Here is a 26,784-nt window from a genome sequence, read left to right on the forward strand (position 1 = left end):
CTTCTGAAGACACTGGCTCTGCTCCCTGGCAGAGACAACCTTAGGCAGGTCCCCTCTCCTCTTTGGGACTCAGGGTCTTCATGAGGCAAATGCAAGAGTGGAGCTGGAATACTGTGAAAGATATCTTTTTCTGCCAATAAAAAAAAATCAATCAGTTTATACCTCCATGTTGATGGGGTGTAGATAAGACTTAATTTAGGACTTTTCCTGTGGAACAATAAAATAAAAAAAAATACAAGATTAGAAACACAGGGTAGACACATAAGGAAAAGCGAAAACTTTCTTATTGTTCTAAATCGCACTCCATCATAACACATTCTTTGGGTCTGAAACCCATTTTCGTTTTCCACAGAGATGATTTGTTCGGATGGTCACAGAAGAGGGGACTGTCTGCCATTCTCCAGTGTTACAGGGACAGGAATTAGAGAGTGTCTCTCATTAACCATGAAAACACCAGCCAAATTGGTCCTACACCGAGCACAACTCAAATATCTGTTTTGTGTTAAACAGGAAAATAAATGGAACTCTCTACTATGCATGTCGAAAGAGAAACTCACTATCCATGTAAATTTGGGGGCAACTGACTCAACCACTTCACACTTCAGTTTCTGCATCTATAACATCAGGAAATAATGGTGTCTACCTGGTAGGACCAGTTTTGGGATTAAATCATGTGTGTAAAGGGCTCAGGAGAGAGCCTGTTCCCATTACATGCTAGCTAGTGTTCTGCTCCTCACCTATCGCCTATCTCAGTATTATTTGTAGTACTTTTGAAATGCCAAAACCTGGTGCCAGAGATTTGCCTCTTTTCTGTCTTTCCCTAGATGTTAAGCTTTATTCACATCACTCAAATATTTTGAGCTCAAATGTTAAATGCCACTCAAACATTAGATGAGATCTAAGCTTTCTAGAAATTATATCAAGGTAGGTGGAATGCTGTATTTTCTACCTAATTTTAGGAATATTACACAATCAACAACTACATGTTGAGTGTCTACCATGTGCCAGGCACTGGGCAGGGAAGAGGATGTCAGAGAGTTCAAGAAGTTTCCATCTTAATTGATGAGGCAAGACAATCTGTGGAAAGATATGTCAATGTGTGGAGAATAATGTGACAAGCAAAATGAACTGTCAGTAGCATCAGAAGGCACAGAGAGGGGGGGCGTGATGATCTAACGAGGCTTTCTGGAGGAGATGGGCTTGCATTGGGACTTGAAGGCTTCATAGGATTTGAGACAGCAGAGGAAATGAAGGAAGACTCAGAAACTGGGTTGGGGTAGAGAACTAGGGAGTGCAGAAAGAATGGTGTGAAGAAAAATGAGGAATACGGAAGCACCCTGAGCTGACCAGCTGGAAATAACAGGTATGGGGAAGAGACCAGTAGGAAGGCAAAGCTGGGAAGGGAGCATAGGTTGTCTTCAGAAGACCCGTTGAGGCATCCTTAATTTTTGTGCTATATGATAGGCATTGTTTCTCAGGAGGTGACTCAGAATCTATAGTCATAAAAATTTAGAGTTGGAAGGGTCCTGAATATCTGATACTTTTCTTGATTGTGTGTGTGTATGTATATATATATATATTTTTTTTTTTCTTTTTTTTTCTTTTTTTCTAAAAAAGAGTCAGAGTTTTACTCTATTGCCCAGGCTGGTCTCGATCTCCTGGGTTCCGGCAATCCTCTGCCTTGGACTCCCAAAGTGCTGGAATTACAGGCATGAGCCACCATGCCTGTAATTCCAGCACTTTGGGAGTCCAAGGCAGAGGATTGCCGGAGCCCAGGAGAACCATGGTACTTTTTCCTTAAGTTGAGAAAACAGACACATCTAGTGCAGAGTGACACAGAATTATGTAGTGACCAAATTAGAATCTAGATATTCAGGTTCAGTGGCACCTCCTGTGGATTACTGAGTAAAAGTAGTGCATGGATAGGTATACAGACTGGCCACCTTGGCTACCCCCAGCTTACTCCCAGAGGAAGCAAACAGCCTTAGATGTCGTGGCTCTGTTTAGCACCTTCAATAATTGAGACAATCACTCTTGAGTGCAGCAGATCTAAAATGGGGCAAGTTTTACTGCCATCATCACGTAGGTGATGATTCCAAGTCTTGACCACTGTAGGTCTCACAAATATGCTCTTCTTTTGAGAGAGGAGCCAGAATCTCATTCCTTGACTATGAGAGTCTATGGGGAGAGAGGAGATGGAGGGAGGACTTGAGAAACCCAACCACGTACTCACAAGAGTTCTTGAGACAATATGTCCTGGTGGCTAAAGACAGCATAGGCTCATGTCCAGGGTATGCCACCTACTAGATATGTGACTCGGAAAAGTTTTTTAAAACTATTTGTGCCTCAGTTTCTTCACCTGTACAGTGGGGATATTGTAGTGCCTACCACATGAGATTCTTTCAGAATTAAATTAATTGATTTTATCAATGAGTAACTCAGAGTCATTTGGCTAGATATTTTGCATGCCGCTCAGTGATTTGCATTCAGGTTGTTTTCTTACACATGAGGAAGTCAGCGGTAGGCTGAGCCAAAGAACAAAGCCGTAGACAAGCTTTATTAAAAGGGAAGAAAGGGAAGAAAACCACCTGTGAACAGTCCGGGAATAGTGAATCTTGTTTGCATAATTTTTGAGCTAAATTCACCAGCTAGAAGCTGGCAAAGAGATTAATCTGGGCATTCTGTCCCAGTTGGTCCTTAAGTAGGCTGGGAGTATCTAAAACAAAACAATTTTAGTCATTTATGGATTTTCCAGATAGTCTTGAGAGTTTAGTTATGAAGATGTTCCAGGCCTTCCTGCAGTGTTTTCCATCAGCCTCTGTACCTTAGTTAGGCCAGGTCTGTCCTACTCATTCTCTCAAGAACTTCTTAATGTTAAAACTCATTCTCTCAAGAACTTCTTAATTTTAAAAAGCACCTGTGACAGGGCCTGACACGTGGTAAGCAGTATTATCATTCTAAGATAGTTCAACTGTGAAGGAAAGGAAATTAGGAATGATCACAGTACACTTCAGGTGAAACGGAGAAGAGAGGCAGGCACAGGGGAAATACTACTATTCTAGTTGACTCTTCGAATTGCCCATTTCATGCTGGAGGTAGTCCAGCCACTATCATAGAATAGTATAAAACTTCTGTATCACATCGATTATTGCACTCAGGATTTTTACAGGTGTGCACTTGGTTGACAGGAGAACTAAAGGTACACTTGAATGAGAAGATTAAACTTTACAACCAGAAGTATCCGGGACTACTGAAAATAATACGGCACCCTGAGAGGAAAGGTCTTGCTCAAGCCCGCAACAGTGGCTGGGAAGCTGCCACAGCAGACGTGGTCGCCATCTTGGATGCTCACATTGAAGTCAATGTTGGATGGTAAGGCTCAAGGAGGCTGATTCTTCTGGAAAGGGCAGAGAGGAGGTCTTGGGCATGTATTAAACACAAGACAGGATACTGTGGACATAGGGAAAGTCAGCACCAGACCTTAACAGAGGGAAGCTCCAAAAGAGTATGCTTTTATGCAGGCATTTGGCTTGGCTAGGAGAAGTAGCGTGGTGGAGCGTATTGACAGTCGGATCATAACTCTGACTGTCAAGTACCTTGTGAATTTGAATAAGTCACTTCACTTAACTAGACATTGTGTCTTTAACTGTAAAGATGAAGAGATTAGCCTCTGTTTATTTTAAAGATCTTTCCCCAGCCCTGAAATGACACGATATAATAAAGAGAGCTATGTTCTTTAGAGAATGTGGAGAATCAGACAGGAAAGAAGCATCATTTTGGAAACAGGGTGAACCAAGAGATAACGTAAATTCAAGGAGTAATATAAATACTGATAATCCTGCTTCACAATGGCCTGGGGGTGCTCCTTGGGTACTAATTTCAAACCTGTTCTTGACGCGGGTTGGATGCTAGCAGCCTCAGCTACCTCAAAAGGTACAGAGATTCTCTGGACTCTGGAGAGCTACTCACAACCTAGCACAGCCCAAATGGAGGAGGTGCTCAATGTTAGGGCAAGGTGCTTGGAGCAGCTTGCTGCACGCTCTCCTTCTAGGGCAGAGCCAATCTTGGCTCGGATTCAGGAAGACCACACCGTGATTGTGTCTCCCGTGTTTGACAACATTCATTTTGACACCTTTGAACTGGAAAAGTATCAACTGGCAGTCGATGGGTTTAACTGGGAACTCTGGTGTCGCTACGATGCACTGCCACAAGCCTGGATTGAGCTGCATGATGTCACTGCCCCAGTGAAGTAAGTCTGAGCAGGTTCAGGGAACGTGGTAGCGCCTGAGAAGACAGTGATGAACTGCATGGATTTTGTTTATCTTTGGTGGTTGTAATTGGGGTGAGGTGGAAGGAAGGGAGGGGTTGAGGTAAAGGGCAAGGGATAGAGGGAAAAAACCCCAGTGAGTTATCCCAGTTAAGAAATCACAGACACGTTGGGCTATTCAGGGACTTTCAGGCAAAAACCAAGCTTTCATAGCCTGCTGATGCTTGGCCCAAATGCTTTCCAAAATTTAAATTTCTTTTAGTTATTTTTAAATGAAAATTTTCCAAAATTTAAAAGTTTGGAAAGCATTTGGGCCATTGCAAGCATTAGCAGACTATGAAGTAAGAATATCTAGATGAAAAAGATGTAATTTCAATATATTTTGAGAAGGGTTATGATAACACAGTGGGCCAGGGAAAGCTACATGCACTTAGTCCAGCCTGAGGGTTTAGGGAGGGCCTTCATGATAAGAACAGACTTAGGTAGAGTTCTGAAGCTCAAATAATCATTGAGCATCCCACCCGTCACCTCCGTTCCTTGTGGAGAGATCAGTGACTCTTGCTGTATGCTCTGTAGGAGTCCTTCAATCATGGGCATCCTGGCTGCTAACAGGCTCTTCCTGGGAGAGATCGGGTCTCTGGATGGTGGAATGCTCATCTATGGAGGAGAGAACGTGGAACTTAGCCTAAGGGTGGGTACATTTCCTTTCACTTTATGGGACAAAGCAGGAATAGAAATAATAGAAAAGTAGAAGGACCCCTTGTTCTAGGATTCTGGGATTGACTCAAGGTGGATACAGTCTCATGTTTCTAAGAGGTAATTAGCCCATAAGAAAAATTACAATCATGGCAGAAGGCAAAGGAGAAGCAAGGTACCTTATTCACAAGGTGGCAGGAAGGAAAATGAATGCTGGAGGAAACTACCAAACACTTATAAAACCATCAGATCTTCTGAAAACGCACTCACTGTCAGGAAAACAGCATGGGGGAAACCCTCCCACGATCCAATTACCTTCACCTGGTCTCTCCTTTGACATGTGAGGATTATGGGGTTTATAATTTAAGATGTAATTTTCCAGAGGCCTCCCCACCCATGCTGAATTGTGAGTCAATTATACGTCTTTCCTTTATAAATTACCCAGTCTCAGACAGTTTCTTTATAGGAGTATGAAAACAGACAAATACAGTGGTCTTGATCAGTGTTCCCATTTGTGAAATGAAGAGAAACATTTTGTTTAATGTACTTCATAAGAATGATGGTACAGTCATAATGTAATCATGAGTTTGATATGACTTTATAAGGATATTAATTAGAATTCTCATTCAGCTTCTCTGACAGAGACTAAAACAACAGAGACTTCAATATGATAGAAAGTAATTTCTCTTTCCTGTAACTTACTTGAACATAAGCAGTTCAGGATTGACCTGGCCGCTCTAGGGTGATAGGGACCAAGAGTTTTAGTCTGTGGTCCTGCCACATTCACCATAAAATACATCATATTTGTATTCTAGCCAGTAGAAAGAGAAAGGGGGGAAAGAGAAAACAAGCTCTTTCTCTTTAAGAGCACTATCTGAAAGTTGTGTATATTGTTTCTTTTCATGTTCTATTGATCATTACCTAGTCCACACCTGTGTGCAAAGGAGTCTGGGAAGTATAGACTTTAGTTAGTGGGTTATGTGCCCAGATGTTTGTTCTGTAATTGTAGATGTAGAGCAGAACACACCTCAGGAGTACAAGTAGTCTCTAACACAAAAAATATAAATGCAAAAAGAATTACTTTACATATGGTACTTAGCAAAGTCTTGAGGATGACCCTAGACTTTGTGGCTGGGTTTTCTTATCTACCAGAGCTTTAGTTGAATTTGGCTGGAACCCCAACTCTTCAACTCAGGACCGAAAGCCCTTATTATTTCTGAGTTCCTTATGTTTTGTTCTCCTCTTCTACATCTAGGCTGAGTCTCTCTGTTTTCATTCACCCAAATACACATAGAACACTGCCATCTCAGTTTCTGTAAGAAATTCTATTTCTTTAATATTTTGTAATTTTAAAAATGGACTTTGATTAAAATATACAGTCACGCTTTTTCCTTGGATCAAGCAGTTCTGCTTATATCCAGCTTCTTGGTTTGTGTGTGATTATTTGCCTTTCAAAACGTCTAAGCATTTATTAAGATCTTTATCCAGTAGTTGATCTTGAACATCAGAGCTGCATGGAGTGCTTTATTCTGACATCTAGTGGCCATGGCAGGGATGGTGCTCATTAACATGTGTAAATGGAGATGATGGGTAGGAAAAGTTAAGAAGGGAGATGGGGCCGGGTGTGGTGGCTCACACCTGTAATCTCAGCCTCTGGGAGGCTGAGGTGGGCGGATTGCCTGAGATCGAGAGTTCAAGACCAGCCTGACCAACATGGAGAAACCTTTTCTCTACTAAAAATACGAAATTAGCTGGGTGTGGTGGTGTATGGCTGTAATCGCAGCTACTTAGGAGGCTAAGGCAGGAGAATCGCTTGAACCCAGGAGGCGGAGGTTGCTGTGAGCTGGGATTGCACCATAGCACTCCAGCCTGGGCAACAAGAACGAGACTCTGTCTCAAAAACAACAACAACAAAACAACATTTGTTGAGCACCTTGTGTATTCATGCACTGTGCGAGAACTGAACATGTGACTGCCCGGGTTCACAGTACAGCTCTGTCATTTACTAGCTGATAAACATGGACAGGTTACTTAAAGGGGGATATCAGCATGGTGAGGATTAAATTTATGGAAAGTATTAGGACGGTGTATGGCACAAAGTAATATTATCAGGAGAAGCTTAATGTCTCTATATGTGTGTGTGAGAAAGAGAGAGAGAGAAAAATAAATGATGAAAGGAGTTTAACAATTGGGACTAAATTGGAAGAGCAGAGTCTGAAAACTTTTTGGGAAAGCTAATTATGAGCATTATTTCATAAACGGCAATCTTTTTTTTTTTCTTTTGAGACAGTCTTGCTCTATTCCCCCAGCTGGAGTGCAGTGGCGTGATCTCGGCTCATTGCAACTTCTGCCTCCCAGGTTCAAGTGATTCTCCTGCCTCAGCCTCCTGAGTATCTGGGATTACAGGCGCGCAACACCACAACTGGCTAATTTTTGTATTTTTAGTAGAGACGGGGTTTCACCATGTTGGCCAAGCTGGTCTCAAACTCCTGACCTCAAGTGATCTGCCCGCCTCAGCCCCCTAAAGTGCTGGGATTACAGGCATGAGTCACCATGCCCAGCCTAGGCAATCTTGACTTTTAACTTGAATTTAAGACTTTTTTTATGCCAACAGTTAATTTTTTGCCCCTAATTTATATGCGTTGAAAACCTTCATCAACTAGGAAAATTGGAGTAAGGTTGTATTTGGATTATTTAATGTTTGGCTAGAAAGAATAATAATACCTGAGTGCAAGTGGGATGTCACCTCCACATGATTCTGGGGACCAATGAGGAGAGCCAGAGGAGGAGAATGAAAGAGAAGCTGTACCTCAAGTTATCTCAGAGGCTGCCATAACTGATTCCTTGTTATGTCATTTAATCCTGCTGACAGCCCAAATGGTGGCTGTGCCCTTTTAGCAGATGAATAAATTGAGGCTCAACCTATTCCATCATTGCACACCTGGAAGCTAGAGGCAAAGCATCACGGGGTCACTTTGGCATCTGTCTGCCACACTGCCCTATGTCCAGCGTGCAGGCAGAGAAGGGGCATGAGAAACTTAGTGCAGTGAGAGTGGCTCAGGGCACGGCACCTCTCAGGACATGGGCACTTTCCTTGGGGATAAGGGAGCAGAGGCTGCCCCTCCTTTGGTCCACGTAGGAAGACTTCCTGAAGGAAGTATGATTTCAGCAGTTGTTTGGATGACAGGAGAGATGCAGTTGGGTAAACTTCTAAGGAATGAAGATTTAGTTAAGAAGGATAGGAAGCAAAGCACTCTAGCCGCCAGGTGTACAATGATGAAACCAGAATTTGAACATAGGTCAGTCTGATTTCAAAGCCTTGCTTTTTTTACTCTGTTATTCTGGGAAATAGGGTGCAGAGGAAGGCAAATCTAGGGTTTTAAGCAGTGGAAAAAGGATGAAAACAATGTGAAAGTCAGATAAGGAGACTGACTACTCAGTTGGACACTGTTTTGATATGTTAACTGAACCAGTGGGAGGTGCGCTACACACTCTTATCTCAGGGGCTCCCTTTGGCATGAGTGTGGTAGGTTGTAGCCACTGCTATGGGCTAATTACCTCTTAGAAACCTCTTAGAAACCATGAAGAGAAGACACAGGAGACATCGCATCAATCCAATATGATTAGATAGTCCTGTTAGCTACTGGGATGAAGATCATGTTTCCTAAGCCCAATATTAGAATGTGTGTTTTGACAAGCATGTTTTGTACCCATTAGGATGTTAAAAACAAATGTTTATAATTGGGTCATAAGCCATGGTATCTTTTGGTCAAGTTACGCAAATTAGTTTTCTATTGCTGTATAACAATGTTATCACAAACTTAGTGTTTTAAAGCAAGAAGCATTCATTATCTCACAGTTTCTGCAGGTCAGGGATCCGTGCACAGCTTAGCGGGGTCCTCTGTAAGGCTGCTATCAAGGTATCAGCCAGAGCTGGGTTCTCATCTGGGCTTCAGTGTGGAAAGAACTGCTTTCAGGCTTACATTATTGTTAGCAGCATTCAGCTCCCGAAAGTCTTCCAGGCTCAGGAAGCATTCGGTTTTATGCTGGGTATCAGTTAGAAGCCACTCTTAATGTCTTCCCTTTTCGTGTGTTAGCTGACAACATGGCAGCTTGCTTCTTCAAAGCCAATGAGAGAGCATCTCTTGGCAAAACGGACTCTACATTTTGCAGTGTATTCATGATACGTGTAATCAAGCATGTCCTGGCATCTTTGCCATGTTCTGTTGGTTATAAGCAGGTCACCGGCCCACACTCAAGGGGAGGGGATCAGGCAAGGCTGCGGATACCAGGAGGAGAATCACGGGGTCACTTTGGCGTCTGTCTGCCACACTGCCCTATGTCTAGCATGCAGGCAGAGAAGGGGCATGAGAAACTTAGTGCAGTGAGAGTGGCTCAGGGCACGGCACCTCTCAGGACATGCGCACTTTCCTTGGGGGTAAGGGAGCAGAGGCTGCCCCTCCTTTGGTCCATGTAGGAAGACTTCCTGAAAGAAGTATGATTTCAGCAGTTGTTTGGGTGACAGGAGAGAAGCAGTTTGGTAAACTTCTAAGGAATGACGATTTAGATGAGAAGGATAGGGGGCAATACAAAGACAGGAGTGGGAGGACTGAATATACATTCTTTAAAAATGGTTCTAAAAAGTAGTCTCCTGTGTCAGTAAGCTATGCAATTCACCGACTGTGAAGCACAGGTGATCTTTTTTGTCTTTTCTGCAGGTGTGGCAGTGTGGAGGGAAGATCGAGGTTTTGCCCTGCTCCCGGATTGGTCACGTAGAGAGACACCACAAGCCCTATGCCTTGGATCTGACCCCTGCCTTAAAGCGCAATGCTCTGCGAGTGGCTGAAATCTGGATGGATGAGCACAAACACATGGTCTACTTGGCCTGGAACATACCTCTCCAGGTGAGTAATGGAATTGAACAGCAGCACGGAAGAATGAAAGAGGAGGAGATAGTGGTTATGTAACGGGGAGAGATAAACAAAAGTGCCAACACAGCCCTAAAGAATTAGGGTAAGGGCAGGGCGCGGTGGCTCACGCCTATAATCCCAGCACTTTGGGAGGCCGTGGTGGGTGGATCACGAGGTCAAGAGATCAAGACCATCCTGGTCAACAAGGTGAAATCTCGTCTCTACTAAAAAAAAAATACAAAAATTAGCTGGGCATGGTGGCACGCACCTACAGTCCCAGCTACTCGGGAGGCTGAGGCAGGAGAATTGCTTGAACCCAGGAGGTGGAGGTTGAGGTGAGCCGAGATCACGTCATTGCACTCCAGTGTTGGTAACAAGAGCGAAACTCCGTCTCAAAAAAAAAAATAATAATAATTAGGGTGAGGTCCTGATGGTGTGATAATAACGGCTTTAACATCTATGTAACAGTACAGTACTGCATTCTGGACCCTTTTATATATTAACTTATTAGCCATCACAACATATGTAGGGGATGGATAGGTTTTATTTTTATGATTCTAAATTTTACAGATGAGGAAACTGAGGCACGTAGAGTTGAAAGAAACTTGTTTATGGTAATGCAGGTAGTAAGATTCAAACCAAGGAAATCTGGGTCCTAAGTTCCATGTTCTTTATCTCTCTTCTATAATGGGTGACATAAACATAGCAGGTGTGGTATGGGGTGGTAGAAGAGGGCACTGTAATCTTGTTGGACGAACAAGAATGAGGATAGCATTCTTTTTAAAGTTTTTTTGGTAGAGACAGGGTCATGCTATGTTGCCCAGGCTGGTCTGGAACTCCTGGCCTCCCAAATTGTTGAGATGAAAAGTGTTAGCCCCTGCACCCAGCCAACGATGGCCTTCTTAGCTAAGCCCACATCTTATACCCTGGCTGTTTAAGGTTGGCATGCTATGCGGTCTCGTGCCCTTGAGCTCTGGCTCTGGGCTAGAGCATGTGGAGCCATGCTGACTCACAGGAAGCAGTCATCTCATTGACAAACTCATCTCTCCATCACAGTGGGTTCTGATGTAGCCCCCAGAAAGCCAGGGGGTCAGGATGGTGGGTAGCCGTGGATGGACCTAGAAGAGAAAGTCTGGAAGGACTCCTAGGGTCAGGAGCCAGGCTAACACTGGGATCTCTAGGTCTGGAGAATGTAAAAACGTGTAGAAATGCCTGAGCCTTCTTTAAAGTCAGCAAAATCCTTCCTTTCATGATCCAAGCTGCCCATAACTTCTTACAGTTAGCTCATTGTTTGAAGAAAGATGAGTAAATTGATTCTGATGTCCCAGTATACCAACGTATGATAGGAAAACAAGTACCCTCCAGGACATCCTTAGTTTTTTTTATTTCTAGGGAGTCATGCTGTGACTGTCCCAACCTGTACAAAGAATGGTCTGTAAAACAACTGAACCATCTAAGGATGATCTAAATGTTCAAAAGGGACGATCTTAAATGAGCCCCACAGGAAAATTCTGGGAGGAGGGCAGATACACAATGGTTTCTGCTTTCCTTTTCCAATTTGCCTCTTCAGTATTATTTTACATTGATTCTCCGCAAAAGATCACTTCTAAAAACGCCTCTTTTAATCTCCAAATGTTGGTATTAGAGTATTCCTTCCAAGAGCCTCAAGACAGAGTCTCGCACTGTCACCCAGGCTGTGGTGCAGTGGTGCGATCTTGGCTCACTGCAATCTCCGCCTCCTAAGTTCAAGCAATTCTCCTGCCTCAGCCTCCTGAGTAGCTGGGTCTACAGGCATGCACCACCACGCCCAGCTATTTTTTTTGTATTTTTAGTAGAGACGAGATTTCGCCGTGTTGCCCAGGCTGGTCTCAAACTCTTGAGCTCAGGCAATCTACCCACCTCGGCCTCCCAACGAGCTGGGATTACAGGCGTGAGCTACCATGCCTCGCCCCAAGAGCCTGTCTGGCCATCATGAGGAGGATTTGGGGATTTATTGATGTAAATATCATCTCAAACAGGAGCAGTCTGCATTAACTGATGAGGAGAAATACACCTGAGCGGCCTCACTATGCAAGCGTTAAAAGAGCAGAATTTGAAAAAGCAGAATTTTCTAGGGCTTAAGGGTTTTCCACTTTCCCTGCAAATATGAAAACATCAAGGTTACTTCACAGGCTATCAGAAAAATACTCAGCTCCATCATGGTGACCCATACCCACAGGTGGAGTTAAGGAGCTGTTAAAAGAAAAACTTCAACCAAATTAAATTTAAAGGAGTTTAACTGAGCAATGATTGATTCGCAAATTGGGCAGCACTTGGAATCACAGCAGATTCAGAGACTCCAGCGCAGCCATGTGGTAGATTTACGTATAGACACAAAAAAGGAAGTGACAAACAGATGTCAGAAGTGAAGTATAGAAACAGCTGGATTGGTTACAGCTCCGCATTTGCCTTATTTGAACATAGTTTGAACACTGGACAGTGTGTGTGGGGTTGAGGTATGGCTGCTGGGATTGGACAAGACTCAGCTATTGTTACAGGTGCATAGTCCTAAGTTAGGTTTTCGATCTTGTGTATCTATTAAGTTACCTTGCAATTCATCCACAAGGACTCAAATAAAGAAACACAGAGTTCTTTCCAGGCCATATTTAGTTTGCTTTAACGAGCTTTCATGAATCAAAGCACAGAAACACTTGGTGTTTTATTTACAGAACTCCGGAATCGATTTTGGGGACATTTCTTCCAGAATGGCACTCCGGGAAAAACTGAAGTGTAAAACTTTTGACTGGTACCTGAAAAATGTTTACCCACTCTTGAAGCCAATACACACCATCATAGGCTATGGAACCGTGCGTATGATGACATTGCATTTTGGATTTCACATGTTCGACTGTAAAGAAAATGCAGCCTGAACCATGTGATTGCCTGTCCTGCCCAAGACGCCCTTCTTATCTGGCTTTCTCCTCAGCTCTTTGCCCTCAACCCTCTCAGTTTCCTTTCGTTCCTTGCTCCCCGATCCCCATCTCTTTTCCTTGTCTCTGCTTCTAGTCCCCTTGAAAACTGTAGCTCTTGCCTGGACCCTCTCGGTTTCTCCACCAACTGCAGCGATTGGCCTTGCCCACCTGAACTCCGCAGAGGCGGCCGTCCCTGTGTGTGTGGTGATGGTCTGAGGTGGTGGGTGTTTCCAGAATGTGGGCAGTGCCGCCGCACCTCCCTTCAGCACTGGCCTGTTTCCCAGTGCTTAGAAAATGCCTGCGGGGATCCCAGCTCTCTGCTCCCTGAGACTGGTTGTTCTGGTGCCCTTGGCACGCTGGGGAAAACGTCGGTCTGGGGAGGGATGGGGCTCATTCTCTGCCTCTTTCTAACAGTGTCGCCATGTGTTTTGCCCCTTCAGATGAAAAACCTATTGGATGAAAATCTCTGCCTGGATCGGGGAGCCGTTCCAGGCAACACTCCCATCATGTATAACTGCCATGGATTCAGTTCACAGGTATCTTCCCCAGTCTTCTTGGCCTTGGCTGGGCGAGTCTGTCGTGGCTCAGCCCCTGATAACCTTTGCTGGGTCTAGACTCTGTGATAGGTGATGGGGAGTCAGGAGCGGAGCATCCTGGGCAAGGGTGAAACCCAGACCTGCACTTGTAACTAGCACATCTTTATTTCTTCAGAAAGCCGTGGCAACGTAGTTTCATTTCAGTTACAGGAGGATAGGTGGAAAGGCTATGCTCTGTCACATTCCTTCTCCATGGTGACATTTGCATTGACAGTCACCTCTGGTTCCTTCCTTTTTCCCCTCCTCCCACTGCTCCCTCCGTCTTCTCTCTGCTCCTTGAATGCCTGGGAATGTGGACAGGTGAAGACACCTGTGCTTCTCCTAGAGAGAGGGAAACAGAGCTAGAGAGGAGAGAGGCTGAGCAGATGTTCCTCCAAGGGATGGAAGGGCCCTGGCCCCATGTGGAAGGTGCAGCCAGGGGACTTTTTTTTTTAACAGACAATATTCACATCTGTCCTCTTACTTTGCATCCTGCCCTCATAGCAACCTTTTGAGGCATGCATGATAGAGATCATTTCCACTTAGATGAAAAAATGGAGACACGTGACCAAACTACTTGTCTAAGCTCACTGAGCAAGGACGTGTCAAATCAGAAATTCAAAAGGTTTTCTGACAACAAATCCATAGCTGAGGCCTACGGTGAAAGGTTCTGGAGTTCAGTTTTGTTTTTTCTTCAGAGACAAGCTTCTTCATCCATGTAAGCTATGATTCTGTTGGAGCCCTCCTAGGCCTCACCTCCTCCCTGGATTCCAGGGGAGACTAAAGAGTAGAGGGAAGCAGGGGTGGCTTCGTGTTGGCCCGGAGGGTTCAGTGCTCCTGGTGAAACTGGGTGTCTAGGGGCTCCAAGATCAGTCTTCCCGCCCTCCCTCTGGCTAGGGTCTCCTGCTGGCTGATGATGCCAATGGCGAGTCCTCTGCCCTCTTTTAGTACGTCTACTATCACCTAACCGGGGAGCTCTATGTGGGACAGCTGATTGCAGAGGCCAGTGATAGTGATCGCTGCCTGACAGACCCTGGCAAGGAAGAGGGGAAGCCCACCTTAGAACCATGCTCCGAGGCAGCTACGAATGGACTGCATATACATTGGGATTTTAAACAGGTGAGTTACATGCATTTTCTTTCTTTCTTTTTTTTTTTTTTTGAGATGGAGTCTCGATTTGTAGCCCAGGCTGGAGTGCAATGGCTCACTGCAACCTCTGCCTCCAGGGTCCCGGTTCAAGCAATTCTCCTGCCTCAGTCTGCTGAGTAGCTGGGATTACAGGCACATGGCATGACGTGTTTGTATGTTTAGCAGCGACTGGGTTTCACCATGTTGGCCCGGCTGGTCTTGAACTCCTGACCTCATGATCCCCCTGCCTCGGACTCCCAAAGTGCTGGGATTACAGGCCTGAGTCCAGCAAGTTACATGTTTTTTAAAGGACAGATATATGAGAGGTTCAGATTTGATTTGATAGTGTTTTAGGAGAATTACTTCTTGTGGCAACATGTAGGGAGAAGATTGGAAACAGGAAACTGGGTATGAAACACTGAGTCTCTTGACTAAGGCAGGGGTGGTTAAGGAGGAGAAATGCTGGAATCTGTTGTAGTGGAACAGTTGAGAGAGTTTCGGCCCACGTCTTAGCTCAGTCACCTAGCAAGTTCCTTACCCTCTCTGAAGCTCAGTTTCCTTATTATAAAATGATGGGGATGATAATATCTTCTGTAGGCCAGTGTTGAGAGGATTAAATGATCCAGCGTGTGTAAAGTATTGAGCGTGCTGCCTGGAGCAGAGGAGTGTTCAATATGCATTAGCCACTGCGATCCACTTATTATTAATAATTATCAGAGGGTGTGAAATACTAGGCTGAAATCTGACAGGGGCTAATGTGGGAGCTCTGCCTTTAACGTCAACATCAAATGACCAAAGACAGGGTGGAAGGAATCTGGCAGATGTACTTGATGATGACGCAAGGGTCTTGGCTGACGGCAGTCTATGGGGAATTGACAATGGATGGGGTTACTCCAAAAGCTGCGCTCCTGGGCCAATTCGGTAGGAAGGGGCAGTACCTCCTGGAGGGAGCTACTGGTCTGTCTGTGACCATATCTCTGAATGTGGGACTGTGCTTTGTTCAAGTGCCACATGGACAATCTAGTTCAGCAGTCTCTAACTTTTCAAAGCTAATGCCCCCTTTGAGAATTCGTTGTGAGCTATGGACTCTCTCTCCAGGAAAACCTACATATGAACCTATGTGCAAGATTTGCTTACAGTTTCAGAGGTTTTTTTTTTTTTTTTTTTTTTTCATCCCAGATTAAGCTTTCCGGAACTAGACAATATTGATTAGGAGAAGGGGGGTAATGTCTTCTCAGTCTCTGATGTCTCACTTTAAGCTCCAATTATATGGAACTGTAGGTAATTCAGTGAAAGTCCAGGCTCCCTCTTACCTTAGACCTTTTTGCAGGTATTATTCCCTCTCCTCCCACTTCTTCACCAGGCCAACTACAAAGTGTTCCCCTGGCCTTAGACGTCATCTCCCTTGGGAAGCCTTCTGTGACCCCAGAGGAGTCGGGCAGGTGGTTCCTCTATGCGCTCTCAGGGGCCATTTTATAGCCCTAGTCTCACCATCGCTTGCAGTTGTCAGCTCACTTGCTTCTTTTCGTCATTTGGCTGTGAGCTGGAGGGCAGGGCCTGGGGTTTGCTGCTTTTCCTCAAGCGTCTGGCACAACCCCTAGAACATGGCAGGCACTCAACAAATGGTTGCAGAGCAAATGCAAGATTGGCAGGCCTGGAGATGTAGCTTGAAAGGCTTGTTAGGCCTATGGATAGAGAAAAGATGCTGCTGTCTTCCTGAGGAAGACGGAGTAGATTAGTGTCGCAGGAGGGCAGAGCTGAGACCAACAGATAAAGATTAAGGTGGCAGAAGTGTGGTGTTCTTGACATTTTGTCAAAGTGAGTGTCGGGGTGGGGGCTGACAGACAAAGCATGCTGAGGAGGCCTGGATGAGGTGCCCTGAGGAGTAAGCCGAGCCCTGGGGCCAGGCCTGCTCAGCTGGCAGACCCTGTCCACGAGAGCTCTGTGGTCTGGAAGCAGGGGCCAAGAGAAAGGAGTGGTGGCGATGGTGGAGGAGAAGTTCCAGAATCTGAAGAGCTGTCCTGAATGGCCAATGCTGGACGGGTGCCCAGAGGAGGCAAGGGTGGTTGGGGCCGGGGGAAGTCCAATGACAGAAAAATTTTGGGGGAGCAAGGGCTGTTGGAGGCACTTTGTGATTTGAAGAGATGAGAGGCAGGGAGGTGATGGTGAGAGAGGAAGCAGAAATTTGGAGATGTTACAGCTGCAGTCAGTCCCACTTGGTGTTCAAGAACTTGGTGGCAGTTTGTCCGAAGGGGAACAGTCAGGTCGGGGTTTCTCACTCGCCATCAGAATGAATGTTATGGATCCTGAGGATGATAGCAGAGTGCAGGGCATAAAAAAAATACAGCCTGACCCAGGCACTAATGCAGCTCATGTGAATCCTGCAAAGGGGTTGAGAGGGATGTGGAGAGAGAGGGCTGGGAGCAGAGGGCAGGACCAGGAGAGATGGTGGTTTGGACAGATGGGAGGATCATCAGTTGCTGAGGTATGAAGATAAGGGGGAAGAAGCTCAGGGAGGTTGTGGGGATCACATAGGATCAAAGAGAAGGATGGCCCTTCCTTTCTTTTCCCCTGTTAGGATGGGGAGTGGCAGAGATGAACTAGGATTTGTTACCCATTTCATGTGTCAGGCCCAAGATGCTCCATCAACATTAAGTCTAATTTTAACTTTAATATTAACTCTAAACCCATTTTATAGATGAAGACATTGAGACTTGGAGAGATTAGGTAATTTGTCCAGACCCACACGGTTTGTATGTGGTACAGCAAGGATTCAACCCTGACTTTTTAGCACTAAAGCCTATCATGTTCTCAGCCATAAACCTTGGTGACGCCCCGTCAACAGCAGAGGCAGGAAGCTTCCTCAGAGGCTGAGATTCCTGAATGTGGCTCCTGCTCCAGGTGCACAACATAGTTTCCCTGAGGAGGGAGAGAAGCACAAGGTGAAGGTGACCCTGATGGGTCTCACGGGCTCAGGGGTGAGGACATGGAAAGGAGGGCTAAGTTGAGAAGGCCCACGGCTCTCACAGAGGCCGTCATTTCATGGCAGGTCAGTACCGACCCAACGCTTCCGTCTCAGGAGAGGCTGAGGGCATCACACGAAGCTAGTGAAGCATCACCTGGTTGGTCAGTTTGCCATAAGGCTGGTAGAGGGAGCACTGAGTGATCTCATCCTATATTCTGCTTCCTTTTCTTCCCTGAATGGCTTGCAGAGCACTGAGGGGCCCCTAAAGATGATGAATTACTGAGGCATTTCAGCACCTTGGCTCTGTCTCTCTTCCCCTCCAGGGAGGGGCTGTCATGAACAGGGATACCAAGCGGTGTCTGGAGATGAAGAAGGACCCTTCCGGCAGCCACGTGCTTGTGCTCCAGACCTGCACCATGCAAGTGTGGGAAATCCAGCACACCATTAGAGACTGGGGTCAGACTAACAGCCAGTGATCCTCAGACAGCGCTGGATCTAGGACATTAGTTCTTGCAAGTGGAACAGCTTCTACTCCCAACTTCTTTCTCAGTGAGAAAGAAAGTGTGTGTGTGTGTGTGTGTGTGTGTGTGTGTGTCTGTGTGTGTGTGTGTGTGTGTGTGTGTTTATGGCGACTTCAGGTGGGGCCTGTGCATGTGCTGGGGTGTCTCTGTTGGGAAAAGGAGAGGAAACTCTGATGCCTCGTTCCCAGCTTCCCTAGGAAGGTCGTGATATACATCAAATGCCATTCTTGGAAACTTGAAATAACCAGCATCATTTGGGGAAAGACATGTTACGTGGGGAAAGAAAGGGGAGGATGGAAGTTTATCTTTGACTTTTGCCCACACTGTTTAGCCTTCCTTCCCAACAGCTACCATTGCCATCTGTCCCACACCTCCTCCCCAGCTTGTCCGCTCGGGGACTCCCCAGGCTGCCGGGGGCCATTCCATGTGAGAGGCTGGGCCCTCCTCAGGCCAGCAGCGTGACAGCTCTCCAGGTGGCACTAATTCTCCCTCCTGCCTGGGCTGTCCTAAGAGATGCAGCAAATAGACAAGTAACTTTTAAAAATTCATCCATTTTCCCATGGCAGTTTTATTTGGATTATCAATCTTTCCCACACCAATGAGATTCTGGAGGCTGAAGGGAGGAGAGAAGGCACCTCGACTCATCACAGCTGTCCAGGGGACAGGGTGTTGAGAAGCGTAAGAAAATCCAAGGCCATCAGAGCCTTTCTCTTAGTAGGTCATAACATTTAATGACTTAATTACCTATTTCCTCCTCCTACTCTTGCAAGTTATGGAGAAGATGAGGCTTGAATCACAGGGGTGTCGCTTGTTGGGGGCAAAGAAGAGATTGCAAGCAAAATCTTAAAACCAGGGATTCTATGGCTGTCCACTGGATAAATATTTTCTGCTAGTTGGTGAGTTGGGAAGATCTATCTCAGCCTGGCAATTTTTGGCAAGGTCTTGGAGGCTGGTGGGACTGGGCATCATGGTGGGAGAGGGCGTAGGATGTCCGTGTGTGTGTGTGTGTGTGTGTGTGTGTGTGTGTGTGTGTATGTGTGTGTGTGTTGTGTTGTGTTGTGCTGTGCTGTGCTGTGTTGTGGGATTACCCTTTAAGTATGTGCTCCCAGAACCCCTTCTTCAGAGGGTCACTTTTTTCTTTTAATCTCATGTCAGGGCTGCCTGGGAATTATTTTGAGAACCAATAGGTTTTACATTAGACAAGCAGGACAGTGATACTTTGGTACAGAATTTAATCAATTAAAACTTTAAAAAATGACCTTTTAAAAGGGTACAGGTTATAAATGTACAGCCTGATTAAAGTTTCACTGTGAACACTGCCATACCAAGAACTAAAATTACTGTAGATAAAGTTTTATGATGAAAAAATCAAGGGGCAAGATGAGCGTTAAGCAAATGTATAACTTCTATCTTCTGCCTGGCAAATTGAAGGGAAAATGCAATTCACAAGAAAGTTTGGAAAAAGCATGTACTCAATAGAAAGTTGGGTAAAAGATACAATATCCTTAAACATATGAAAAGATGTTTAACCTCATTCATATTTAGAGAAATACAAATTAAAACTGTATTGAGATACTTTTCACTTAAATTGGAGAAAATAAAAAGTAGATCAGCACATGCTTTTGGAAGGGCTGTGGGAAACAGGCAATCTTATACATAAATGGTAAGGATGCAAACTGGGAATATTTCGCAATATCTAAAGATACTGTATGTACATTTTCTATTTCTGCCAGTAATTCCACCTCTACAGATTTATTTCCAAAAATAAGAAAATACTTACGCACAAGGTAATTCTGTGCAGAATTCGTTGTAACTGAAAAATGTTGGAAAAAAAAAAAAACTATGTAGCTGAACATCAGAGAATAATTGAATACCTCCATACAATGGAGTACTATGCAGCTATGATAAAGAACAAAGACTGTCTCTCTGAACTGATATGGGGTGATTTCCAGTATCGTTTGTTAAGCGGAAAAAGAAAGTATCTATACTATGTACCTTTTAGGTAAGAAATAAGAGAAAAATGTTCCTGTATCTATTCATTTCTGCAAAGTAAAACATAAGAAGAATAAAAGAGAAAATAATTAGCTTGGTTCTGATGGGTGGTGGTGGTTGGAAATAGGGCAGAAAAAACTGGGAATAGGAACAGGATGGAAGGGGTGTGGGAGAGTGACATTTCTCTAACTATATATTTGCTATAGTTTTGACTTCTAGAACCATAGTATATTTCAAATGCTTAAAATATATAAAATCAATAAAGATAGAAACCCAAAATGAAGTATACACAAAAATAAGTGAACCTAATTATATTGCTATCTTATAAATGAACACATACATACTCACTCATGCACACACATGTTGATCACACCCAGCATGCAACATGAAGATCTTGTTTCTAAATATTTTCCAGTAAAAGAAATTACGAGTCTTTGAAGAAATAGCTAATTGCAGGGCTGGGGCTGGGATATCTTTCTATTTTAGAAAGTTATAAACTGCTTAACAAATTACGGGGACATGTCACAAACCACGATGACCAGGCTGAAGGGGCTTCCACTGACCAAATCTGGGACATTTGAATATTAAAATAGATGACGGTAATTTTAACTGAGTGATTAACTTTCACATCACCAGTTGTTGGACAAACAGATATCACGGGCCTCCTGATATAATGCAAGAAGAACACAATATCACTTCTATGGTTTTCCTGCCAAAATACAGAACCAGAACCTATGATCTTGAGGAAACGTCAATCAAACCCAAACTGAGGAACATTCTTCAAAAGAAATGGTCTGTATGCTTCAAAAATGTCAACTCGGGAAGACAAAGAAAGACAGAGGAAGTGTTCCAGATTAAAGGAGACGAAGGGGACAACAAAGCGTCCTGTGTGATCCCAGATCAGATCCCGGACCTGAGGGCTGTTTCCCACTTTGATTGTAAAGGACAGCAGTAGACAATAGGTGAAAGTTGAATAAGGCTTGTTGGTTAGATAATAGTATTGTATCCTGATTTTGATCATTGCCCTCTGGGTATATAAGAGAATGTTCTCTATTTTACAAAATAGTCACTGGATGCAGTTGGAGGGGACAGACGTAATCTATGAGATTTTATATAGATAGATGATGGATGGATGGATGGATGGATGGATGGGTCGATGGATGGAGCAGTAGGCAGATTCGATGGAGGAGTGGACGGATGGAGATAGATAGATAGACTAAAAATTGATAGAGGGATAGACAGACGGATGGAACCGGGGATGATAAAGCCAATGTGGAAAAGTGAATCTGGGTGAACAGTAAAGGGTTTATAAGAATTCTCTGTATTATGTTTGGAACTTTTCTGTAGATCTGTAATTGTTTAAAAATTTAAAAAATCAAACTCAAAGAATGCCTATCTAGATAGACATTAAAAATCTCTCCCCACTGAACCTCAGTGATAAGCAACAGCAGCTTAATTCAAGTTTGGTGTACTTTATTTGAGGGAAATCTGTGGTTCTCTCACACTTACCGTGAGGATGACAGAAAGCTCCTTAGGCTTCCCAGCTTCCCAGAGGTCCCGAGCTTCGGCCAGCAGCTCTGTTCTCCAGGGTATCCTGTTAGTTACAACAAAGAAGGTATTGATTTGCTTCCTTGTCCAAAGATCTACATGGAAGTCTGCTTATCTGGTCACTGTCTGCTTCTAGCCTCCATTGGCCAGGACATGTGAAAGTTGTCTCCGTGACTGTCTTCACTCCACTCAGGAAACTGTTCCCTTGGCAACGAATTATTTACTGAGGCCTCTTTCTCTGATTTTTGGCGAGAACATTGCAGCTCTACTACAAGTCAGTGTTACCTTATAAACAACAGTATATATGACGAGTAAAGTGGTCAATGACCCTGGAGTATGAAAGGTCACCAAAACTCCAACAGAGAAGTCCGTGTTTGATTCCAGGAGTTGGACCTCTGGAACTGTGGACCTGTCATTCTTTTCCTCTCTTTGGCTCAGAGAGTGAAAAATCCCCGGGGCATCTTGCAAAAGGCCATTTTCTCCCCATCCCACATTACCTCTCAATTTCCAGATGGCCATACCCAACCTGTCCCCTCGTGGGAATAAGCCCTGCTATGGCAGCCTTAAAGAATCACAGTTTACTGTTACAAAATGTTCCTCTCATGTTGACCCTAAAGTAACAGGCTTGTTTCTTTTGTCATTCCTCCTATCCAAAACTAAAATTGCAAGGCAGCTTTGCTTGTCTTCCTCCCTACAACGCCAAATTTCAAACAAAAATCCCAGGACTGCAGCTTGGATCTGTCCTGCTCTTTATCGGAGCCGCTACCTCCCCAGGATTCTGGCACTTTTCCAAGGGGAGCAGGGCCTAGAGATTCAGGGATCACTGCCATCATGTGCCTACTTGTTCCTCTTCTCTAGCCCCTAAGCATCACCCACATGAGGCTTGAGCCTCCCAACTCCCTCTTCAGAGACAGCAACTTTCTCATCTGCGTTAGACCTAAAGGATACAGAGCTAGGAGCCATGCCGTAATGCATTGACATTCTAGAATTTTAAAGTTAATCTCTTACAGAATTCCCTTATTTTAGCAATACATTTTAACAACAGGAAATGTGCTTTTAGCTAATTTTCTAAATTTAAAGAAATTTGTGAAGTCCATTTATAGAGAATAATGAAATAAAGCAAGGTCTGTATAATGTCATGGTGAGCTAATTATCACTAGGATTGAAGCGTGAAATCAACTGGTCATGACTAAGTCATCATTTTAACAAACACAATTTTCTCCCACAAACATTTTTAACAAATGTGGTTTCAACGAGAAATATGTCTCAAGATTCCAAATCTACCATCTTTTTGGAACTATAAAAACCAAAATCTGTCAATATCACCAGAAGGCTGTTTGGCTTCCGAAGCAAAAAAAAAAAAAACCTAGGAAGAAACTCAACTTTATCTAACAAAAATAAGTACGTACAACTTTACCTAACAAAATAAGTAGGTACAGTTTTAACTTTAACTAATGAAACCAGATAGGTCAACATTCCCTAATGTTGATATTTTCCTTCTCTCTCTTACAAGGTATAAAGGCTAAGTCAGGACTTGGCCTTTCAAAGTAAGCTGTCAACCTTCTTTCAATCTTTGAAGGCTCTTCATTGACTTAAGTGATGCTGGTGCTTCTGCTTTCAGGACATTTTCTAGCTGAGGCTACACTGAAGAAGATGGGCTTGTGCTTTACTGTTGCCACAGGTGCTGTGTGCTGGGGCCCCCATGTCCCAGCTATTCCCCCCTCATCAGGCTCTCTACTCTGCTTTCCAGAGACCCTGCTTGTGGGCCTTCCTGATGGGTCTGCAGTAAACCTTGACCAGGTTTTCCATATGGGAATCCCTTCCTAGCATTGCTCAGGAAATTCCAGTTTTCCAAATCCCAAATTCAAAGGAAAATCAGTTGAAAATGGGGAAAACAGAAAAGAGCTTTAAAATTCTCTTGTGAGAATTAAAGTTTTGCAAGTGACATGGCGCTCTTGCTGGTTTGATGAAACCATTGATGTCCAGTGGAATGCAGGAGCAGAAACACAGACACAGTCCAAGATTAAGGTTGATATTTTCAAAACCCAGGAGAGGAGAGCAGAGGAAAAAAAAAAAAAAAAAAGCAGTCATGATCTCATCAGTTTATCATCCTTAGAGGTAGCAACAGCCATGTTATAAATGTGGGTTTGTGATTTGTCTGCCTGTAATGCTGAGTAATTGTTGCAAATAAAATACATATTAGTAAGTTTTTATATGTGGTATATTTTATGCAAATATTCATACAAATCTTATGCATGGTGTTTTAAGAAATATCAGGTTTTGGAAGCAAAATATGTTCTTAAGCTGCCAGTTTCAACCTGTGATTCAAGCTAGTGCTGCTAGCCTTACTAGGGTACCTGAATATTACATTATCTGAATATACACAATAATGTTTGCTGGGATTTCCCAGAGTTTGAATATTTGCTACAGACCATAGTATTGATAAATGCTATTGAACTTGATATTTTTTATTTATGAAATAACTTTTAGATATCCATAACAATGAGTAAAGAGTATAATTAATTTTAGAAATACTTAAAGAATAACAAATGATTTGGAGAATTCCTGAGAGTTCTGATTTTTTTTTTACTCCTGAGTCCCAAAGAAACTATATGTTGGGAATCTGTTGAAAACACTACCCTAACTGTGCTTCAACCTACCGAGTGGTCTCCTTCAATTTACTGCTCCGGGTTCTCCATTAAGCAATCAAACACGCATCTTTCAGGCATTTTTAATAAAAATGTGGTACTTTTAGGTATTTTAATAAAAAATGGATAACTATTTTTAACAAACCAAGTGTTTCAAATGCTTTTGAAACAATGAGTTTCCCCGCAGCCTCTGTGATCTTCTCATGCCTGTGTGTGTATGTGTGGTGCAAATGTCTGTTTTAGGATTTCTCCAAATACCCTAGGTTCAAATATTGGTAGCGAAGGACTAAAGTTGGATGCGTATTTTGGAGGTATATTTGTCATTTAATTTAAGGAAAACTCAATAATAAACAAAGGTATGGCAAGATACTGTACTCAAGATGGAAAATGGGGCATTATGGTAAAAGCTGAATAAAGACAGGATTTAAATTCTCTACTCTCAGAATTTTTGTATTTGTAAAATGATAGTCAATATGGTATTTAATCTCATGACTTGTAAAGATCTAAAGAGATGCTGAGAGCTTGGAAGTTCACAACTTTAAAAAATTAAACCTAAACATTAAAATACTGTTATATAGTAACTCTCCATTTCCACTAGAAGCAGAATATGAATGAAGTTATATAGCAGGGAAAGAGCCTTAAATTAGAATGGACTGAGGGAGATACACTGTTGAACTATGAAGGACACCCAAATAATTGCTCTTCCTGTGAAACTGGGTAGAAAATTCCATTCACCACGCCTGTAATCCTAGCACTTTGGGAGGCCGAAGCGGGCGGGTCATGAGGTCAAGAAATTGAGACCATCCTGGCAAACATGGTGAAACCCCGTCTCTACTAAAAATACAAAAATTAGCTGGGCGTGGTGGTGCGCACCTGTAGTCCCAGCTACTCAGGAGGCTGAGGAAGGAGAATTGCTTGAACCCAGGAGGTGAAGGTTGCAGTGAGCCGAGATCCCGCCACTGCACTCCAGCCTGGTGCCTGGCGACGGAGTGAGACTCTGTCTCAAAAAAAAAAAAGAAAAAAAAAGAAAATTCCATTCACACATTCTTCAAACATCCTTGAAAATATAACACCTAAGGCACTTTTTTCCCTAAATTTAACTGGGTGGCTGTGACCCTTAGCAGTTCCTTCTAGGTGCATGCTTTTTTTTTTTTTTTTTTTTTTTTTCAGACAGAGTTTCGCTCTTGTTACCCAGGGTGGAGTGCAATGGCGCGATCTCGGCTCACCGCAACCTCCGCCTCCTGGGTTCAGGCAATTCTCCTGCCTCAGCCTCCTGAGTAGCTGGGATTACAGGCACGCGCCACCATGCCCAGCTAATTTTTTGTAGTTTTAGTAGAGACGGGGTTTCACCATGTTGACCAGGATGGTCTCGATCTCTTGACCTCGTGATCCACCCGCTCGGCCTCCCAAAGTGCTGGGATTACAGGCTTGAGCCACCGCGCCTGGCCTAGGTGCATGCTTTTCAAGATATCATATAAATATTTTCTTTAGTAATCTCTTAGGCTGGTCGCGGTGGCTCATGCCTGTAATCTCAGCACTTTGGGAAGCCTAGGCAGGAGGATTGCTTGAGGCAAGGAGTTCAAGACCAGCCCGGCCAATATGGTGAAACCCTGTCTCTACTAAAAACACGAAAATTAGCCAGGCCTTGTGGCATATGCCTATAATCCCAGCTACTCGAGAGGCCGAGGCACGAGAATCACTTGAACCCTGGAGGTGGAGTGGTAGTGAGCCAAGACACCACTGCACTCCAGCCTGGGCGAGAGAGTGAGACTCTGTCTCAAAAAAAAAAAAGTAACATTCTCTTGTTCTCTCATGATGGAGGCTTCTAAAGACATATACATGTAATTATGATATAAAATTGTACATATAAAATGTCACCTGGCCCAAAAATTTCACCACAAATTAACCTGCTCAAAACATCTACCATACACATTTCTTATGGAACTAAGGAATTCTCTTTTCCCTGGCTTCAGTTAATTTAGTAATTTACCAATTGGCAATTTACTAATATTTTTGTGCCGATATTTACTGATGCTTTATATTCATGATCTTAATTTTTTAAACAATTCTGTGAAGTAAGTACAGCCATTTGACAGAAGCCGAAATTGAGTCTGAGAAAGATGGGCTCACTTGCTCAGGGTCATACATTAAAAGCAGGTTTCTCTCACTCTAGTCTTAACCACTACCTTATGGAAAATGTATGCAGCAGAACTAGAGAGCAAGTGGAATTCTTACAAAAAAAATTCGGAGGGTTTATGTACTAAACAATTAAGGGAGGCTGTGGTCTTTGGGGGTACCAAGTTTATTATTTCACTGTGACAGATTCACTCACCTACCAGGCCTCCAATGCCAAGGCCCTCAGGTAGCTACTAGCATCTTTTCCCCACAGTCGAGTATGTGCTGGAAATGGAAAGCTGCCGAATGTCCACTCTGCTGGTTATTAATGCATTCTGGCTTGGACATTATTTAAATGCCCCATGTGGGTGTTTACTTTCATCAGTTGTGTAAGGAAAGAGAACTCTATGGGGAGTGAGTGTCCTTTGGTAATTAGCACCCCATCCTGCCCCCGTTATTACTGAGATT

At 43.7% G+C, this 26,784-nt stretch overlaps 1 protein-coding gene across 1 annotated transcript in view; it reads left to right on the forward strand.

The window, feature by feature from the left end:
* Positions 1–21,261, forward strand: part of LOC116535141 (probable polypeptide N-acetylgalactosaminyltransferase 8) — a 48,472-nt gene extending 27,211 nt beyond the window's left edge. The window contains exons 4-11 of the mRNA XM_032255950.1: positions 3,189–3,372; positions 4,052–4,249; positions 4,844–4,958; positions 9,682–9,867; positions 12,582–12,719; positions 13,265–13,360; positions 14,348–14,518; positions 17,816–21,261. Coding sequence (XP_032111841.1) covers positions 3,189–3,372; positions 4,052–4,249; positions 4,844–4,958; positions 9,682–9,867; positions 12,582–12,719; positions 13,265–13,360; positions 14,348–14,518; positions 17,816–17,968 — 1,241 coding nt within the window. The 3' untranslated portion in view covers positions 17,969–21,261. The remainder of the gene's footprint in view (positions 1–3,188; positions 3,373–4,051; positions 4,250–4,843; positions 4,959–9,681; positions 9,868–12,581; positions 12,720–13,264; positions 13,361–14,347; positions 14,519–17,815) is intronic.
* Positions 21,262–26,784: the final 5,523 nt, after the last annotated feature.

The sequence above is a fragment of the Sapajus apella genome, unplaced genomic scaffold (assembly GCF_009761245.1).
Source record: "Sapajus apella isolate SASKATOON/1434 unplaced genomic scaffold, GSC_monkey_1.0 scaffold92, whole genome shotgun sequence".
Classification (NCBI taxonomy): Eukaryota; Metazoa; Chordata; class Mammalia; order Primates; family Cebidae; genus Sapajus; species Sapajus apella.